This window comes from Apodemus sylvaticus, chromosome 4, assembly GCF_947179515.1.
Source record: "Apodemus sylvaticus chromosome 4, mApoSyl1.1, whole genome shotgun sequence".
In the NCBI taxonomy this organism is placed as follows: Eukaryota; Metazoa; Chordata; class Mammalia; order Rodentia; family Muridae; genus Apodemus; species Apodemus sylvaticus.
The window spans coordinates 64,646,636-64,668,848 of NC_067475.1; the positions used below are offsets into that span (position 1 = coordinate 64,646,636).

Genomic DNA, 22,213 nt, shown 5'->3' on the forward strand with positions numbered 1-22,213 from the left:
CCTACAGAGGCTGTGCTACATCCAAAGAAATAGATTTGGTTTTGCCTTAATAACTTCAAAGAAAGGGCACTTAATATTTTTAATTTGATTATTTTCTCTGAAACACTTGTATAAGTAGTCAAAGTCTAAACTTATTTTAGGAAAAATCATTCCATTCTTATCATCCATAACACAAAGCAAAGGCACTAGATTATCCCTGAACTGACCACCTGTTTTAAAATTGTGTGAATTTTCTGAACTCTCCAGATACCGCCTGTTCTTTGTGTTACTATGTTAGTACATTACACAAAGATAATTGATAACTTGATGAAAATAAATGATCTTCCATGTATCATAAAGTGAGTTGTGTTTGGTATTAATTTTATGGTTAAATTTAGATAAACTTTTCTGTCTTCTAAATCTATTAATCCCAACATGCATCTCTGTCCATGGTGCTGATTGCAATGGTTACTTGGTGTTCCCCAAATTGAGGGCTCTGTACACTGCAATCAATCCAAATCAGCAGGAGGATGGTTTGGTGTATAGGAAGATATAAGTGGAAAATAAGATTTCCCTAATTGTAATAAGACAAATAATCCTACTTATCTATCATAACTTAGAAAAATAGATCTTTATTATAACTAAAGAAGAAACTGCAAGGGAGTATGATTGTCAATAAACAAGAAGCTCTTGTGAAATCCCAAAATTAAACACTGAAAGGTTGGGGGTATGCCAGTGTACCAATCTCCAAAGTGGGACAATATGGGTGATGGTATCAGGAACAAGACTGTGTGGCAAGCATAGACCCAATGGCCATATAAAACCCAAATGGAAAAACATTCTAGACAAAAGTTAGTTGTAATATTTTCCCTCTCTGTTCATCCTCTCTACCAAAAGGCAATTCATTTAATTGCCTTTTTTTCCTCCAACTTTCAACACCATAAAATGTAAAAGATGAGAAGAATAAAATTGAAGTAATAAGAGATAGCATTTCCATCACTACTAAGAGTGAAAAGGCAAGGAGGGTACCATCAGGGAAACAAAACAAGCATGAATTCACGTTCTCTTAATCCATGATTTGCAGACATTTTATTGAATTTGTTGGTTTCTCTATATCCATGGAGATGATAATCCTAATGAGTATTTTCATGAAAATAGTGTGAAAATAGTGAAATGGAGCCTTCCCATCCCCATGACATAAACAAAGATATAGATGTGAGAGAGAGAGAGAGAGAGAGAGAGAGAGAGAGAGAGAGAGAGAGAGAGAGATCTCAAGGCATAGATATAGATTATGGAGATGGAGATAAGAATAGATATGGTTTAAGACTGTAGAACTAGTATAGTCATGCTTAATTTCATTAACTATACCTATATACTTGAAGGCTTAATCCAAATTCAGTTTTATCAAAATCGGTTTCATTTTGAGTCAGAGGCAAAAACTCCAAATATTAAGGGGGAAAATCAATAAATAATCATGATCATTATCTTAGAGTCACCCATATGCATGAAATTTGGAGCTAAATCACTCAATAGTCCTTGACTTCCTCAGTCAAGTGGCATAGTCTCTTTCCTCAAATTCATATAGAATGTCATATCTCAACTCCATAGGCTGTTTTTGAAGTTTAAGTACCATGTATGTGTTCAGTGTCCAGCACAAAATACACACCTAGCTATGGAAAACTGAAGGATGCTAGTTGAGTTAGTTTTACCAAAGGTGCCTTTTTTAAGAGAGATGGTAGTTTGCAAACTTTTATTGTCTTTAAAGAGACTCTCTTAATCATCATGAATTTTATATGATAATTTCAACAATAAAACACTATAAATTGATAAACCTGGCTCCACAGGTTTGCACCAAGCCACATTTTTATACAGGTATATGATTATTTTAGTCTTGGAAGATGCAAGCTGTTTTCATTAGAAAGGTTTCATTTAAATTTTTGCTCTGAGGATTAAGCACTTGCTTTGGACCTAACTTTTATCTATTGTGTGTCAAGAACTAGATGACTAAGTATGCCTGAAGACAGAAGATGCTTGTGACAGTAGACATGATGCTGGATTTAAGCACTTAGAAGAAATTAGAAAAAGAGTAGCACACACAGAAAGACTGCCATCAGCAAACATGGAAAAAAGTGCGATGCTTGAGCTTCACTGATTTTTACCACAGGTAAAAGGCAATAGGAGAAACAGGGTCCACTTTTGTAGTACAAAAGACACTTTTGTAGTGTCTTTTGAGTGTGGTCACTCAACAGGACATCCTTACCTGCCTGCTTTAGTGATGATCATCTCTGTTCCGATATCATGGAACCTCTTCCAGAGGTCAGCACATTGTAACTCCACCTGAATCTCTTCCATGGAAGACATGGCGGCAGGCACAGGGCCTGCAGCACCAGATGCCAGGTCAGCGTGAGTGCTGAAGGAGCAGGAGGTTCGCTCAGTGAGCACTTCAGAGTCCGACCCAGTGCTCTGCTCAGAATCTGCAAAGTGAGCAATCAAAGTGGAAGTGAGAAACTACCCAGTTGCCCCCATGCCTGGCCAGAAAGAACTGGATGGGGAGACACACAGAACTCGGGAGAGGGGTGAACAAATGGAGACTTGAGGCTGAGACACTCCAGAGTACATACTTGGGAGCTTTATTCTTTACTTTATGGATTGTTTTGGTGATTTATGACTTTCTTTCAGATTTTATGCTTCCAACATGACATCTGGCATTTTAGTAAGTTTTAGCAACAGCTGAAGAAAATTGGCCTGAAACAGGTAAAATAAAGAATACTCCATGTTGAAGGGAGGTCGGGCTAAAGTGACAAGATACAGGGCTCATGAAATGAGAATCATCAGCCCAGACTCCATCTCCAGATCTTGATTGCATAGTTCCATTTATTGCTCCCATCATCTTGTCCTCTAGCTCCCTGACACAGCACACCACTGCCAATCCTCCGTTATAATTTCTCCACCCATCTATTCCCTGATCACCAACATAGTGAAGCATGGCTTGCCATCTTTAGATTCATCTGTCACACATTTGAGTAAATGTTTTTTTCCTAAAACCCCAATCAGACCATTTTTAATTGAAGGGAAAAAAACACCTCTTTTATGAGGCAAAGACATAACCATATGGGAAAAGTTTCTAGAGAAATCAATGGAAATGACGGGGATAAGTGGTGTCAAGAGACACCTCAAATGGTTTCTGTTGTGTGGGTGAGGTAAAGCAGAAGTGATCTGGAAAGGAAGGTGGGAGTCAGAGCAACCAAATAAAAGCTGAATCTAATGTTCTTGCCTCTGTAGGTTTTTCTTGTGCTTTCTGTTCTCAAGAAGAGGAGGTGAGCAAAGGGACCAGGCAGTGCTAAGAGGGAGAAGGAGAAAGCTGGAATCAAACATTCTAAAGTACCAAAGCTTTACTTTTAGAAGCCTAATAATAAAATTTCTAAATCCTAAGATTTTCCACATTCAGATCATCTTCCATACTCATCTCAAGACAAATGATGCCAAGCTGAAAGGACCTGTTTATTTAACCCACCCCTTACCACCATATAAAGCTATAGATAGGACCAACAAACAAGAGAAATATACACTTGGTTTTCTAAGCCTGGCTTATCTTAATTAATTTTATGTTATTTTGATTTTATAATATGATGACTATCTCCAATTTTCCAGCAGACAAAATGATTTCACTCTTCATTATGGCTAATTAAATCATATTGTATATATAGGCTACACACACACACACAAATGTTTTTAAGATCTAGAACACCAGAACTTATTGTTCTTACTGAGTGTAACCTAGTAGCCATTGATGGAGTTACTTTACTCCTGCTCTTATGAGCCTCAGCAAACCACCATTTTATATTCAGTTTCAAAGACATCAAGTTTTTTGGATACCACATATAAGTGAGATTTTTCAGTGCTTTTCTCTTGTATCTGGATTCTTTTAGCAAAACTAATGATCTCCAGATCTATTTGTGTTGCTGCAAATGCCAGAATTTCATCCTTTTTTATGATGATATAGTATTTCATTGTATAAATGTTGATGGGTACATATGCTATTTTTATTTCTTGAGTATTGTGACTTAGTGCAGAAGGTTTTTTTGACATGCTGACTTAATTTCTTTGGATCTATACCTAATAGTGAGATAACTAGATGAAATGGTAATTCCACTTTAAAAATTTTAAGACCTTCCATGGTGTTTTTCACAACGACTGCACAATGCTTCATTTTCACTAACAAGTATACAGAGGGTCTCTTTTCTCTGTGTCTTGGCTAGCACTTGTTATCTATTATTTGTTTTAGAATGATCATTCTCACTGATATAGATAATATGTCACTATAGTTTTGGTCTCTGATTATTTGCAACATTGGCCCCATTTTTTATACCCTCTTTGGGAATTTGTATCTCCTTTTGAGGATGTCTGCTTACATCTATTGACAAATGACATTTCAGTGTTGTCAAGGGTCATATCTTGACACTAGTAAAATGGGAAAAGGATGAGACAGAAAGCCAGATCATCTTTCCGCCCTCTACATTTGCCTATGACTGATTTCTAGGCTTGTGAACAACACATCTCACTTTCTCCAGCCCCAGATTTTTCCTTTCCCAAATCCAGGCATCATCTTTGGCAACATCCACAGTTTTGCCACCATCCATATGGAAGAAGCAAAGGTTATTTCTATCCAGTCTTCCCAAGTTGTCATCTATCACTTCTGAATAGAATCATGTTCCTGCAGGAACTACCTATTTTCTACATAAAAGTTGATTCTCACCAAAAATGTTAGTTTACCAATAATCTTAATCCAGAAACTCTCTTCATTAAAAATCATTGGAAGGTTGTACTTCTAGGCTCTACATATTTAAGTATAGTTTTATGACTTGGGCTAACCAGAACTTTCTTTTATCTCCTTTCAGCACAAGTCTAAGATAAGAGCTGCTGCTGAGAGACAAATGCCCATCCTAGCTTGATTGAGATGTCCTTCAGCAACAGAGAGATTGTAATGTCACACACTCAGCCATAGAGATGGGTTTTGAAATCCCATTTGTCTGTGTAGTACCAAAAGTTCTTCATAGGTAGTGAGTTTAATGTACCCTTCCCCCATTCTGGAGTGGGCTAATCAGACCTTGTTTTGCCACAGTTGCCTAGTCCTTCTAGGGTGGGGTCTCCTGTTTCCCACATCCACAGTATTCCTGCAAAAACAAGACTGCCTGCTGAAGCTGGTTTTGAAACAAGAACACAGCTGAAACTAAGGATGGGTCTTTACCTATAGAAATGCAGAACTGAAAATTAAACTTTGAGTCTTGATCAGAACTCTTGTCTTGGCCCCTTTCTTCTCTTGCCTCCTACCTTAATTCCAGCCTCCCTTTCAGGAAAACCCAGTTTGCCCATGGCTGATGGACGGTTACAGTGTAGCATATTTAAAAACTTCTCAAACCAAGATTTTTCAAACATATTTAACTTACCTAAGAGCAAAGTGTTCACAACTAAATGCTATAATTACAAATAAAATTGGGAGTAGACACTGAAAGCAGGGCCCAACAGAAGTTTAGACATGGCATTTCATCACTGCTGGGGAAGAGGAATCGGAGGGGAAAGCATCACCACGCTAAGCTACGACAGTCAAGTTAAAGAATTGAAATGAGGTCCATGGCTGGGAACTAGGAAATAAGAGACTGCCCCACTTAATACACTGTCAGGAACAAGACAAGGATTCAAAATGTGATACCAAATGGATTAACACACAGCCTTGGCCAAGTCACTTGACTGCAAAGGATATATTTTCCTGGCATACCCTGGAAAGGGCCAAACTGTAAACTTTTAGAATCTTTCTCATCTCTAATGATATGGAGAACATAAGAATCCTCTCCAACAGAAGTGATAACCAGGAAGCCTCAATTAGTGCAAGTGCATAAATAAATAAATAAATAAATAAGGGCCCAGCTTTACATTACAGAAATTAAAAGACTGAGCAGAGATTCAGTGAGCAGTTAAGGTTCCAAATAGGCTGTCAAATTTGCAGCTATGAGGATGTGGCCCCAGATTACAAACCACATAGATAATTAGAAACAGAATACAGACAGTAAGAGTTTTCCACTTAATATTGATTAACTGTGTGTTCATAAGCAGTTACTGTGTGCCTTACACTGTGCTAAATTTTGAAAAGTGACAAGGAGCAAGTAAGACACTCTCTGATGTATTACAAGGCAGTTAAGATATTGAATGAATATTCAGAGACTCACATGGATAACTACCATACTGTTTTCCATCCTGTTACATAGTCTCATATGATAATCTAGAAGATAAAGAGTTTTGAGGGGCTTAGGAGAGAACTTAGGAGACCCTGTCACTATTTAACAAACAAAAGGCCAAGTTTAGGGTAGCATAAGCAATGTTTATCTATGAAGAGAAATTTCAGAAACAGCTATCTATATCACTGGAAATAGTCTAAACTTCCAGGGTGCTGTGCTTCCATGAAACAGAAACATGGGCTTTTATTACAAAATGCAGACTCCAGCCTATGAGTGAAATTATTTTAATGTGCCCTTTAATATTCATCTCTCCATTGTTTTGTAGCTATCATAATTTGAAAATAAAATTGGCCCTGTATGTAAAAGAAATTATAAAGGAGTAAAAGTCAACTGTGAGATCGGCTACCATGCAAGAACCTTAAAATACTCATCTCAAAGTCAAAAGCAATAGTCTGCAGCAAAGTAAAGCTTAACCCTTTGTGAAATGTATAGATATAGATATAGGTATAGGTATAAGTATAGGTATAGGCATAGACATAGGCATAGGCAAAGGCATAGGCATAGGCATAGGCATAGGCTAGGCATAGGCATAGATAGATAGATATAGATATAGATATAGATATAGATATAGATATAGATATAGATATAGATATAGATATAGATATAGATATAGATATAGATATAGATATAGATATAGATATAGATATAGATTAGATATAGTTTAAAAAATAAAAAGCGGGGCAGTGCTGATGCATGCCTTAAATCCAAGAAATCAGGAGGCAGAGGCAAGTGGATTTCCATGAGTCTGAGGCCAGCCTGGTCTACACAGCTAGTTCCAGAACAGCTAGGGCAATCTAAAACAAAATGGAAGGGGGGAGGAAGAAAGAGAGGGAGAGAGGGGGAAAGAATAAAAGAAAAGACAAGACAAGACAAGAAAAGAAAAGAGAGAACAAAAGAAAAGGAAAGAAAAGAAAAGAAAAAAGAAAAAAGGAAAGAAAAAAAGAAAATTTTCTAAAGCATAAGTACATAAAAAATATTTAGGGGTCCAGCAAAATGGCTGAAGGTAAGTGTGCAAGCTTCCAAGCCCAGCTGTCTGGGTTCAATGCCGGGAAGCCATGTAAAGGTGAAAGAAAGAAGCAACTTCACATTGTTCTCTGACCTCTCCATGGCATGAAGCCTGGCCTCTATCTGATAAACAAATATATTCTAAAGAACACTTAAACTATTTGAAACACATGCCTCTATTAGTCAGAATATATAATCAAGTTACCTAAGTAAAAACCTTAAGCACAAAGCAAGTTATTCTAATCACATCAAATCATCCATTCAAAACCACGACAACCCTCTGTAGTTCCCCTGGAATTCAATGCTCTCTTCTGGCCTCTTGAGGCACCAGGCATGCACATGGTACACAAACAAATGTAAAGGCAAAACACTCAAACAGGTAAAACAAAATAAAAGGAAATTTGATGATTAATCCCTTAAAGATTTAAAACACCTCTGGTTTGTATTTTATTTTGGGCATATTTTTGCTTTATTTCTTCTATACACAAATAACATTTCAAAATCAATTTGATTCAGAAACTGCTCCTAATAAATAATATTTCAACAACAGATATTTCAGTATATTTGGATCACACATGATAAAGTCACACTCAGGGAAGATAAGGAGGAAAACCTGGGAAATCCTCACTGTGCGGGTTCCATTGAAAGGCTCACAGGGCAAAGCCAACATACATAAATTAAATGTCCCTAACTAAAGAGACTTCTTCAAAAAGGGCTCCTGGTCACAGCTTGTTACTCACTTTCTCCATCTAACCAAATTTGCTTTATTAACACAAATACCATGACACTGGCGTCCCACAAGAAACTGAGTTTAGTTTATGAATCACAGCAATAAGCATGTAGTTTATTTTTTAAGCTTCTACTATATTCTAATTGGTGAGGTGGAACACATATACAGTCTCTCCATTTTGTGGAGGAGCACATTAAAATCAAGAGGAAACTGAAAGCCAGGAAAACAGGGTATAGGTTTCTGCCTCCTGATGCAGCGACCTGCTCTTCCAAGATCATGCTAGTTTTGTCCCTCACCAAAACAGATGTGTAATATCTCTTAACTACCTCACAACTGAAATGGCTTTAACAAGTTAATCTTGGCTAAGACACATAACCACTCTGGTGCTAGCTTTCCTTAATCCAAGGCACAGCACACACACACTCCTTAGAGGGGCTCTGAAGTCCTTTCTAACACTGATGGATGAATTGGGACTGCAGTTAAAAGAGCTTCAAGGCTAAGGACAGAAAAATGTCACAATAAGTTGACTTGGTTACCACAGACACAAAATGTTTCGACTGCATGCACCTAAGTTTTAATGGCACTTAATATCAGTATTGGGCATTTTTGAAATACTTTATAGTCAGTGAATTGATTTTCTTCTTGCATATATGATTATTGGATATACATGTGTGTATAATGCAAGTGTGTGTGTGTGCATGTGTGTGTGTGTGTGTGCGTGTGTGTGTGTGTGTGTGTGTGTGTGTGTGTGTGTGTGTGTTCAGACATGATCCAGCCTGGGACCCAGTAAATAGCTTCGTTTAGCCTCAAACTCACAGCAATCCTCCTGCCTTACCCTCCCAAGTACTGGGATTACAGACATGAGCTACTACACCCAGCCTTGACAAGTAATTTTCCAGAATCATTCATTGAATAGTGAATAAAGCTTATTTACACCTGTGTCTCCCCTATTCCCCAGCCATGATATCTTCCTTCTGAAGTTTCTTTTGCTTCACTGGCCTTCAGTTACCTTAACTTTATGATTAGGAGCTGAGGGTTTAAAGCATGGTGCTGTTTTTAAAATCATATTTATGTCCTGATGATAAAACAATCTATCAATTCTTTTGATAGTAACTCAGCCCTTGATACTCTGCTTCATATAGACAAGATTATATGTTAATGGGCAAAGATAGATAAATCATGCTTCTGATCTCAAGCCACTGAGAATCTGTTAGGAAGGACATACAAAGTGTTAAAGTCTGACTGTGCTAGATGTTCTGACAAACACAGAGAGAAAGGGTTAGGGAATTGTGAACCAAAGGCAAAACAAATCAATATCAAAAGACTTCATAAAATGACATTTGAATGGTACACACTTAAAATATGGGTTCAATGGCATGAAACAAAAGGTGAGACAGATTTTTTAGGTAGAAGAAATAGCAAGAATAAGGATTTGGGTGGTTTTTTGAAAACAAGAAGTAAAGTGGTATGGCCAGACTTTAGAGTGTGTAAGGGTGGATGGTGAATAGCATGAGGGATGGAGGTGAAGACTCAGGCTCACCTGAGCTAACCACTGTTTACTGAACATGTACTATGTGCTCCTCATACTTCTAAGGTCTCAACATGAGATGCACAAACTTATGCGGCCATGTGGAATGGAGCTTAGAGCTTGTGATTAGCATGGGTGTCAGAATGTAGATTTCTACCTTCATTCTCTACCTTGATTTTAGATGCACGTGACAGTTCTCTTTCACTTCCTGCCTATGGATCCTGCAAGTCAAGTGGAATTCTTTGTCCTGTCTCCTGTGTAAATGAAGGATGTATGACAGTCTAGTTTTCGGATGGAAAACTGGATACAAAAGACAACCACAGAAGTAGAACTTTCTGAGATTAAATACAAAATACCACATCCACAAGATTACAGATGAGTTGTCATATTCCTGCTAAAGGAAACAAGTTTGAAATGACTACAGGAGAAAAATGCACCCAGATATTAATAAACACTCACTGAGTTTTTTTCCTACCAAGTACTAATGCATGACAGTGACTGGTATTTTCCACCTAGTATTGGGAAGACAGACACTCCTTTTTTCCCCCTAAGTTCCAAGCCTTCTAAAATCAAAAGCCCTTTGCTATCTCAGAAGTGTCCCTCCAATCAGGGCAGCCATCAGAATCTTATAACCCAGGTAATGCTATCTGTGCCAGGCACAAGGAAAGGATCCCAGAGTCCCTCTGGAATGGAGATTGGTTCTGGGTTGCCAGATTTCAAGGTAGCTTAGAGAGAAAGCTAGTGATGAAATTTTTCATAGAGTAATTCTAAATATGGAAAAAGCACAGTATTTGGCATTAACCTGAGTACGAACTGAGCCCAAATTTGATACTCCACTCTGGGCTTCAAGAGACTGACCTGTAACCCAGGTTGGATTAAACTAAAATCATGATGATAGCAAACACTCAAATGAGCCTGTTAGATGGCTTTGGTAATGGAATGGTGTCCCTGAGCTCTCCGTGCCCTCCAAGTTCTATTTGGGAGAAAGGGGAAGGTAACCTGAAGCCCACAGTTCCTGTGCCAATAAGCCAATTAAGGAGACTAAGAGCTCTTATCTTTTTAGCTGCTCAAAGCACTCTCCACCTAAGCTGCAGCTCTCCCTGTGATATATCGAGCCATGGTACATCGCAGTTACCCCTTGGGTGCAAGTCTTGTGAAACAGCAGTAGTCAGTATTTTCTAATCTATTTCTAGTTGAGCAAGCAAAGACTCAATGCCATGATAGTCTGATCTTCTGAGCCTCTATGTGCTTCAAAGAAGAGGGAAATGTCAGATGCTTAAATCTGTTGTTGTTTCGTTAATTTTCACAGAAATGCTGTAAAAACAGGGGAGTTGTTGTTGTTGTTGTTGTTTGCTTTTGTTGTTGTTTGATTTCATTTTTTCTTGTTGTTTTGGGGTTTTGTTTGTTTGGGGTTTGTGGGCTTTTGCTGTTGTTGTTTTGGGTGTTTCGTTTTGTTTTGTATTTGCTATGACTTTTACAAGTAGAGACTGGGTCTTGTTTGTGAGTAAAGACTTCTGGATTACATAACCGATGTCAGAATGGGACATGAGTTAGTCTGACATTTGGGTTGGTATCCTTTCCGCCCTATCCTGTTGCCCATGCAAATATTTGGAACCTTCTAAGCTGTTCAGTCACAAGACAGTTCTCCAGAAACAAAAATGTTGCCAACTCTTCTGGGAGAAGAAAAGAGCCAAACAAGTCACATGGAAATTTTCCTCCTCCAGCACCAAGATAGTCATAATCAGCAATATTTAACATCTCCTCATCAATTTAGACATTATTATATAGGGAGGCATAAGTGTAAATGACCTCTTGCTGGATTTCACTTACTAGCCACAGTCTTACCCAGTAAAAGATCCAAAGAAGGTAGACACTGAGGCCAACTGTCAACATCAGATCACCCCTTTGCTTTAAGCTAGAATGATAAGCAAACTAACAAAACTGTATGGCGGCTGCAAGATGTATGCATTTTGAAAAATAATTGAAAGCACTGAAGGACATGGCAAGTGAATGGAATTGGTTCCTATTTGTTCAGATTCCAGTTTAGATAGATTTAATTCTGGTCACATTTCAGTACCTAAAAGTTTCTGACTGTCCTAAATGGATAACCCTGATTAAAGAGAATTTAGCTGGTGATAACAACTCCTAAAGCATGTTATAAAAAGACAAGTGTCAAAAGATTCACCGGTACCAGCCAGGCAGTGGTGGCACACGCCTTTAATCCCAGCACTTGGGAGGCAGAGGCAGGCCGATCTCTGAGTTCGAGGCCAGCCTGATCTACAGAGTGAGTTCCAGGACAGCCAAGGCTACACAAAGAAACCCTGTCTCGAAAAAAGAAAAAAAAGAAAAAAAGAAAAGAAAAGATTCACCGGTACCAGGAAGACCAAGAGAAAATAAGACACACTCATGGGTCTTGGATTTTCTAAAACAGCCTTAATTTCAGATTCGTTTTTCTCTCCCTACAAAATTAAGTCTTTAGAGACAGGCTATTTAGTTCAGAAAATATTCATGATGAATAATACACAAGTAAAATAATCAAAAATGGGCCACAAGCCACAGGAAAATATCCAAGCTAGATAAATACCTTGCATCAAAGTCCTTTACAAGTTGATTCTGACAAGCTGGATAGTCTTCAGAATTTACTGGTGAATTTTAGGCTAACTGCTGTCCACACGGGTCCCTTCCTGGGGATGTTGGCACTTGTCCTGGCTAACGTAACATGTCGGATCATTTCCAAGCAAGCATGCATCTTTTCTCTTTGCATCCAGAACTTCCATCCTGTGACCATCACCCCAGTGCCAGCCACTACTATTGTACCACATGTTTCCGCCATCACTGCTTTACTTCCTGCACACTGGAAAACAGGCTTTCCTCAAAACCTGCCTCACAGCTTCATAGAATGTGCTCACTAGGCACTAGTTAACACAAGCCATACTTATGTGCTAAAAGGAAAGAGCTAAATCCCCGATTCCTAAGCAGTAAGTGGAACTTAACTGTGACTTCTGGGGACAGTGTCCTTGGCAGTGCTAATTCTCAACACATGAATAGAAGAGACATTTGAGCACACAGGAATACACAGAGCCCTTCAAGTGATACTCAGGAGACCCCCAGCTACATATTTAAAACCCAACAATTTCACCATGTAGACACAATAACCTCTTTACTACTCTGAGTCCATCCATTCAGTCAATCACATATTTGTCTGCCAAATAGTAATGTGTCTAGTGATAGGCAAAGAGTTCGTGATGATACATGAACTACACTTCTAGATTTTTAGAAAATTGTTCAGAGGGGCACAGTAAATCAATGGATAATTCCAAAAATGTAGAGTACACCAAACCCAGCATGTCAATTATGTTGTCAGATCCAAACGATGACATTCTAGAGTTCTTTCTTCTCCTTCCAACTGTCTACCTTAAGCAAGGACCTCATCGCTTCACAATTATTTTTATAATCTACAGAATGCTCTATCATTAGTAACCACCTTATAAAACTTTTACGAACTGTGGACAATATGTGTATATATGTGTAGTTCCAGAATTACTTTATCAATAAAAAAAGGATATGGATACAATACTAATTTTCATTTGTTCTCAACTGAAAAAAAAAGCATCAAAATGGGAATTTAGAGGTGAGAGGAACCTCTTCACCCAAGACATCTTTTAGAAGTAAAAGAGAAGGAAGTTCTTCCAGAGTAAGAGATTTTATAGCAATAGCAGTAAAATCCACAAGAAATGAATGGAAAATTTGAAACTTGACAGCAATCAGTGTCCCCCATATCACAGTTGTGCTGTGCCTCTTGTACCTTTAGTCCCTGGAGCATTCTCCCGCTATATATAACATGCACCTGCTATATACTCAATGAAATATTACTTGTTGCTGGATAGATGGATGGATGGATGGATGGATAGATGAATTGATAGACAGATAAAATGCTATGTTTTAGCAGAGCAAGATAAGACACCTGGGTCAAAAAGAGGTAAAAGGTGGTCTGGTATCAAATTAAACATCTTAGTGTTGTTCTTCTGATCTTCTTCCAGAAGACAAATATATCCCTAGTACTGAGGTGTCTTACTTCTCCCAGCAAAATCTCCATTAAATCCTAAGGTTTCTGCCTCCTGACTTCACAGCCTGAACAGGGCCTGTGAGTTGTGTTAAACATACTGGTGAGGTCTGACTCGACACATTCCAGGGGCTTTGAATGAAGCCAGGGAGTCCAGCAGCTTCTATAAAGTACCAACAATAGGCAAGCACCTAGAAAGCACTCAGATGCTGACTCTCTTCTGTAAGAACCTGAGAAGAAAAGATACCTGTAATCATGCAGATAAAATGGATGAAGAATCAAGTCCTACATCATTACACACAGTGGGGCTGAAGGTGAAATACAAAGCCCTTCTTTCAAGAAGTGGATTTCTACACAAGAATGGTTTCTACAAAGACAGCTGCTGAGTCCCCATTTCTGCTGTACAGTACTTTGCCTGCTGCCTGGAGAAAGACATGCTTGCAGAAGTGCTATGCTTCAATAGCGTCATATAGATTCAAATATATGACTGTGCAAGAGGCACGCCCTTTCTGAACACATCACTTCTTTAAGTGGAAATAATTTAGAGATACTGGTGACTCTCAGGACAGCCTCTGGCGCAGAGTAGGACTACATCTAGTCCGTTATCATTTGGAAAGGTCTGTGAGTTTTTGTGTCACTTTCCTATCTTCTCTGTGTCCTCAGAGGACAAATGAAGAAAATCATACCCCAACGAAGAGTGTGTAAAATACAGAAGAGAAAATGATCACAGTTGAAAACACTTCAGGAGCAAGAGAGAAACTGACTATCACAACTGGATAATGTTAGGATAAATGGTAAAAAGGACAGAGCAAAAGCAAAGATGCAATGCAGCCATTGATTAAGAATACTCATTTCTGTATGATCTACTTAAGTGCTACCCTCCCAGCCACAGCTCAATCTGGAAAAACAAAAGACAAGAAGGAAGACTTCTGAATTCCCATAGGCTGTCCATAAAGCAGGGCCCAGGAAAACAACACTCGCCTTGACCAGCTGAGAAAGTAACTATTGCCAATAAGGCCTCGCCCCAAGAAATGGAGAGAAATGGAGAGAAAACATAGGAGACTGAAGGCAGCCCTGACTCCAGATCAACAACCAAGCCAAGTGTGCTCACCCTCTGGTGCAAGATGAGGAAATACACACTGTGGGGGAAAAGGAAGATTAGTGTGTAAGTGCCTATAGGAGAGAGGGTAAGACAAAACTGGATATTCTAGACCTTTGAAAGATGGGTGAAATAACAGGCCTAGTGGCCCCCACCCAGAAGTATTGAAATGAAAAGACACTATGGAGTTCTTAATAAAAATATTAGGTCATCTACCATCCTACATGCACACCTGGGGAAGCCAGCCAGATGTAATAGTAGTTTGCACCTGTAATCCCAACACTGGGACGATTGAGACAGGTGATCACAAGTTCTAGGCAAATCTGAGATGGATTACATAGCAAGACAAAGAGAGATGGACAGAAAAGAAGGAAGGAAGAGGGGGAATGAGGGGAAAAAGAGGGAGGGAGAGAATAAGGAAGAGAAGGAAGAAGGAGAAAAGGAAGAGGGGAGTAAGGAAATGAGGATTAAAGGAGACAGAGGGAGGAAGAGAGAGAAGGGGAAAGAGGAGGGGAGAGAGAAAAGAGATCAGATGTTTTGATAGCAGGAAAATAAGTTCCCTTTGTGGACACAGTGCAAATGCTGGAGGCAAGAGAAACATCCTGGATTCATGCGTGGTTTTTCTTTCTTTATAACTTGCTGGCTGAGCTTAAGATACTTGTAAAATTTGAAGTCTACCCTCATACCTCTCATGTTTCTGGGCCTCCAAGGAAAGCTCTGCTTCTTGAGTCATTCCTATCTTCCCCCTACCCTTCCCAAAAAGGAATGCATCTAAGGCCTCTAACCCCACGATGGACATTAGGTGATGGCCAAGGAGCAGCAGGTAGAGTGAGTTAGGAACTGCCTATCTGCCCACTGTGTAGAAGACTGACTTGGGAATCGCAGAGTCAACATGTTATTACTAACCCCAACCCCTAACTCCTGGGGTAATCTGTACAAGGTCACTTGATCCCACCAGCTCCTTGCCCAAGAACTTGGCTACAGCATCCTCCATCTTTCCCCAGAACTACCTACCTTGAAGGGTCAGAATGACCTTTGAAGAGACAGTGTCCTCCAAGTATGTCAGCAATTCAGAAGCTGACAGCTTCTAAAATAGCCGGTGTGTTTGTGTCTATTGCTCTCTGAAGGAGTGGCAGTGCCATTGGCCACTGCAGGATTTCCATGCCAAAGTCACGCCTTCCCTTCTCCCCATAAGGCTCCACACTGCCTCTTGCCTCCTGGCCTGGGAAGACTTGGAGCCCAGAAGCCATGGCATTTAAGCACTGTCAGAGCTCCTACTTCAATTCCCGTAATGGTGCCAGTTCAGCAACTGTCACGATGACCCAGCCCGAACTGTATTTAGAAGCTTCGAGCACGGCACCACATTCCAACCTATCTCAGAGTAACAAGAGATTTCCTGAGCTCCTGGGCTTGTGATTCAAGGTCCCCTTCTCCAAGGGAGTGAGGACTTCAAGATGAATTTCTGCAGATCTCAGGAATAGAACTTCAGTTTTCTATGAATGTTATTATATAATACGACTTTGAATATTCATACTTTTTAAAGTAATGTTTGTGAAAGATGACCAAAGAGAGAGAGAATGGGAAAATCACTCAGAACTAAGCTAGTGCTCTTCACATAGACTACTGATACAAGGATAAATTCTCCTGAAAATACATTCTGAGAGTGCTCAGGATACATATATATATAAGGACTTTATGGGACAGTGATAATGACTTGATTCATCTTTTTCACAGCTTCTATGTCCCTTCTAAAAGTATTCTAGTAGAGTCCCATAATAGTGACAAGATAATTCTTTTAGTGGTAAGAGACAATCTTACACACTTATACTTTAATATAATGTCTTCCACCCAATAAAGGCAGTCTGATCACTTATACCACTAATTGTCAGCAAGCTTGTCGATTTGGGGGCTTGCTGCATGCAGAGGGTCTCTAGGCTCTCAGTGCTGATAAACCACAAGAGAAAAGAAGACTGACCCCCAACTCTCCACCAACTGTCTCTAACCAGCGTCCCTCATAGATACCCTGTCATTTAAAAGGCAATAGTGTTTGGCCTTTCCCCATTTCTGGGCAAGGAACCAACATTCAGAGAATGTGGTTTTAGGATCATGGCATCTAATCCATTCAAGGATTACCCGCCCCAAGTCCTGCTCAGATGGCCGTGTTACTCATCGCCTTCCTTTGTTCTATAATAAATCCAACCCTAGCTAATTCCAAGCCTCTATGCATCACTGAAGTTTAAAGATGGCATTTTGACAGGTCGGATATTTAGAACTAGTAGACCACCAACCACTCAAAAATTTTAAGTCATTTTAGAAACACGTGGAAATCATTTTCCCCAAGAATTCACAAGTCTGGAGGATGAGATCTTATTGATGGCATATGAGCTGTTGTATATGTTAAACTTTTATTGTATGAACTATATTCTTTGTATAATCTAAGTTGACTTAACAATGAAGGTAGGTTTTCCTTACTATATGAAGTATTACACGAGTGTTATCAAGTACAAATACAGCACTCAATGTAGAGCATACTTATAATAAAAGCAATAAAAGAGTAAGATAAGAGTATAAATAAATGTACAATGAATATTTATTTAAAATTCAAATGTCATAGGTAAGGTGATTTCATAGAGATTAGATATCCAACTATATTTTCGAGACAGTATCTCATGTAACCCAGACTGGCCTTGAGTTCCTCAGTCTCCCAAAGTAACACAGGTAGTTTCTCTACCTGTGTCTTTCTCCCCAACCCCCTTCATCTTCATGGTGACCATATATACATCTGATATATAAGCCAAATCCTTCAGGGAAGTCAGGGAGCTGTCCTCTATATAATCAGGAGTCTTTTCCTTTTAGACTCTGTAGTTATACTTTCTCGTTCTTCTTCCCAATGTCTCAGTAAAGCCTCTGTGGCACAGAAACCCTATGCTCACTAGGTTTCTTACTCTCATTGGCCAAAACCACACCAACTTTACTGTTGTGAAGAGATATGTACAGTTCCTTGGCCAGGAGCATGCTCTCTGGACTCTTTGTGGGTGACCCCACAATCTCAGAAGCCCCTATCCCACATTCTCTGAGGGTGTGTGTGTGTGTGTGTGTGTGTGTGTGTGTGTGTGTGTTGATGGCATTGAGAAGCAGCAACTCCTGAGGGGGGGGAAAAAGCTAGGCACAGCAGGTGGTGGGGCTGCCCATGCCAAGGCTTTCCTAAAGGCTGTGGTCCTGAGTCTGCCAGAGGAAAGGACACTGTGGTAAGCTCAGATTGTTTGCTGCCGAGAGCCTCCTTACCCTGGCGGCTCAAGGTCTATTTTTACCACCTGGTGATACTGAGGTTGCTGTCATCAAAGTGAATGATAAATCAAGTCAACTCTGAATTATTCATCATTTTCCTGTGGAAAGAGACCTTGGATTTTAAATCTGAAAGCAGAAGTGTGAGCCCCAGTTCTTTCCCTTCAGAAACATGTCACCTGAAAGAAGTTACCTTCCCTTGCCAGTGCTCTGTCACCCAGCTGTGAGGAGTACCCACATTGCCACGTGCCCAATGTGATGAGACACCAGAAGAGTACAATAATGCACAAGAAAGCACTTTGTAAACTGTAAATTACTTGCAAATGCACATTATCAATATCACAGCTAATCTTTTCCTGCACAGCAATTTCTTGATGCACTTCAAAGACTGGTAAAGCCAAGCACCATAGCCATTAGAGATGAAGAAACTGAGACTTCTGGAGCAGTGTGGCTCAGTGGGAAGCCAGTTCTCTGGATTCTGTCTGCTCTCTCTTGCTCCTGCAGCTCATTCTCCCTTCCCATCACACCTCCCTGATGTGAAGTGCCTTTCTATTGCCTGGTTTTTACGATGGAGACAATAAGCACTTGCTTCTGTGACGCAAAGATCTAGACAAAGTTCTCTCAGTGTCTTGTTCCAAAGCCTGTGATTCTGTAAGGTGTGACCCAGTCACAAGGTATCTTGTGGTAGACTGGAGACTACAGGCCAGGGCTGCTAGCAATCAATTTACTCAACTTGTTTCATTGGCCTCTGAACCATCTCTCCAATGGTGACGTATTGGAGAAACCATGATGCAAGAATGTTCCATACTACACTAACTGCATTTTGCTTTAATCTGGTGTTCTATCCATCTGCATGCAAAGCAGCCATTTGTTAACAAGGAAAGCACCCCATTTCTCAATGGGGACAACCTAGTATCTCCTTTCAGTGGGAAGGCAAACGCTTTCCATGGTACAAGTCATTTAATCATTGATGGTGGCAGTTGGAGACTCAGAATTGAGACCCATGAAGCCTAATGTAAGATCAAATGGAAGAGTAACAGATTGATTCGTGATGTCTGTCAGGAACAGAGAAGGACAGAAGGCAGCATTTGTGCCAGGTATTCACTATGACAATCTTCCTATGGTCTCTACTGAAGACCTACCTGAATTCACACAATGTCCCTTTTATCTGCTTTCAGAGAGTAAAGTCCGTGATGTCATTGTCCATACCATGTGTTGCTCTTTCCAAGTGGTCCAGGTTTTTCAGGGACCTCTGAGAGGCCACTAATCTTTCTCCTCTGGTGATAAGGTCATCGCGTTAACAAATGTCTGCTCTGCCACAGTTGTGGTTTTAATGGAGAACTAATGTCTTCGTCAGAATCTATGCTATTTCACACTTCATTTCCTCCTCAGCTCTTGGATGGAAACCATCGGTCCTGATGATTTACTTTGTGGGAGTTTCCTTCAAGTGAGTTTCCTTCTCTGGGGATTGCCACGCAAGCATTCTCAGGGCTCCAGCTGGGGAGCACCCAGCCTTGAAACATCAGTGTGTGTTCAAGTCATTCAAGAAAGCCAAAGGCCTTGGCAGCCAACTGGCTGGGAGTCCCTTAGCCCAGGCCTTCAAGTGTGAGGCTAACAGAAGCAACTGCTATGCTTTCTGTCCCTCTGTCAGTGCTGGCTTGTTGGCCTAAAGTGGTCCAAACTGCCTGGGCTGAGATGTGGGAGGAGATGGGGAGAAAACAGATGCTCTGAACTTGGGATCCACAAATCAGACTGCCTCCAGATCTCTCCAAGAGTTTCTCCAAGTCTCTCTTAAATTTCTTTCATTTACCACTGAGCCCAGATTTCCTAAAGTTTTGACATCTATTTATCTGTGCTCAGGATACATCTGCACTCAAAGTATCTGCTAACACCTAGCTTAAAATAGTGGCCCATAGCATGGCTACATAATAAATGCTCTGCATTTTACTTAATAAAGTGCTAGTTACACATCATAATTTAGAGAAAGGGGTTGAGAGAAATGAATAAAAATGCTACAGGTCCAACACAGCACCAGGCTCCTCTTCAGGGACAAGAGCTTCCCTTCACAGTCACATCCCCATGTCATTGTGGTCTATATACACTGGTTTGTGAAGGAGAGATTCTTTCTGTGACTCAAGACCTATGATCTAATCGCTAAAAGTACTTCACTGTGAGGGGACAGGATAAAGAAGAAGGAGGGACTCAAGATGACACCAGCTTACGCACATCCAAGTCTCATAGGCATGAAGATGACCCATTTTTTAGGCATCCTTGAGGCAGAAGCTCTAACAATATGATCTCATCTGAGGTCTTTAAGAAAGTGAATTGAGAACAAGACATATATTGCAGCACTGAGGTATTTACCAAGAACACTTCAAAAAACAATGTAAAAGGACCTTGTTACAGAAGGAGCCACAGATGAAGACCTGCGAGGCAGCTTTCCCAGAGAAGCAAGCCTGTGTGAAGTGCTGGCCTGAGATCTGCGACCCAAGTCCTTTTGTTCTTGTTGCCATTGTTCTTTTAAATGAGCATCTAACATCCATTTCTTGGTAAGAATGGGCCTGTCTTCATTCTCATGCCAGAGAAGAATCTAAAGTTCCTCAGAACACCAGATACAACTCAAAAAGTTCTGAAGAAGTACAAGAGCCAGGCAGGAGAGTGCCTAGAACCCCAGGTCAGGATGCCCGCACAGGAAGACTGAGGAAGGTCCAGGCCGGCCTGAACTAGACAGTTTTTGAGACTCTCAAAAAACAATATCATGAGGCTAGGTATGTATTTCAGTTGTTATAAAACGAGGCAACTTATCATGTGACACAAGAGCGTAGCATGTACAAAGCCCTGGGTTCAGTTCCCACATAAACTGGCAGTGTCAGTCAATGTACCCTATAATCCTCCTATAGCACTGCAGAAGTACATGCAGGAGGGTAGGAAGTTCAAAATCATCCTCAGCTGCAGAAAGAGTCAGAGGGCAACCTGGGATACACAAGACTGTCTCTAGAAAGAAAGTACATGCAAGGTTGGGGTGTGGCTGGATAGCACAGCATTCGCCTAGCATGTGCAAGACACCTAGGTTTGAAGCACAGCAGTTCAAGATTGAAGAAATAAAAGAAGGGGGATAGAGAGGGTAAGAGTGCTTTATTTTCTCCAAACTTGTTGGTACCCCAGCCCAATACTTCAATGTGTTCCCTATTTCTCACAGGAGGAACAGCTGGGTCAGTCAGTGTGTGATCTTGGTTCTTTGCCAATGAAACAGTGAGTAGGGAAGGGCCCACTAGATCATAAATGGCACCCTGAAAGGCACTGGCATCAGCTACCCACTCCCAAGCCCAACATGTGGCAATTTTCATATTGTAATAAATTTAAACTTGTTAAAACAGACAGAAGCTCGAACCAAGTCAGGAGCCAAGCAGTCGTGAGCAAGGACAACAGTACACTCCATAAAACAAAAAACTAGAAATGACGATCTGATTACATCTGTAGTGTCGCAAGACACCTGGCTTGAAATAAATTTTCTCACCAGGGAAAATAAATAAATAGTTACGTGACCTAGTGATTTAAAATTCAAACTCCAACTGTCCCGATGACTACATATATATATATATATATATATATATATATATATATATATATATATATATACATATATATATATGCATATATATATATATGTATATATATATGAAAGACCTTTATTTTCCCCAACAATAAGATTCCTCCCCCAGTTGGCTAAATTCTTAGAACAATCCTACATTAGTTTCTGTAGAGTTCTGTGCAAGCAACTGCTACATGTGTGTCCCCTCAACAGGAAGCAGGGACAACCTTCTGCTGAGGAGTAAAAGTGACTTGTGTGCACAAGCTTCTCCCAGCTGGAGAAAAGCCACTGGAGAGGTTTAGGTAGCAATAAGAACAGCTGTTGGCTCCCGGCCCAGGCAGATCTGTGGAATCAGAGGCCTTGGCCCTCCCCCTCCTGCTGGTAAGGCCTCCGCACTCTCCTTGGCAGGCATTAAAGTTCACCTGCTGGAGCTGCAGGTGCTATTTTCTGCCTCATGGCCTCGGCCTGAGTTGAGTTGGGCTATGATCCCTAAGCACAGGTAGGAAAACACACAAAGGTTAGCATGACCCTAGGCTGAATTATGCTCCTGCCCTTACAATGTACGTAAGACTCCTTACTATACAGGTCAGCGCCCCCAGTCCCTATTAGAGCCTGACTCATCCTCCATAGCTTTGACCT

General features: G+C 40.3%; 1 protein-coding gene across 1 annotated transcript in view; it reads right to left on the minus strand.

Annotated features, from left to right (window-relative positions):
• Tbx15 (T-box transcription factor 15) overlaps nt 1-22,213 on the minus strand; it is a 104,222-nt gene that overhangs the window by 45,907 nt on the left and 36,102 nt on the right. Inside the window, exon 2 of the mRNA XM_052178558.1 lies at nt 2,240-2,453. Within this exon, the coding sequence (XP_052034518.1) occupies nt 2,240-2,453 (214 nt within the window). The remainder of the gene's footprint in view (nt 1-2,239; nt 2,454-22,213) is intronic.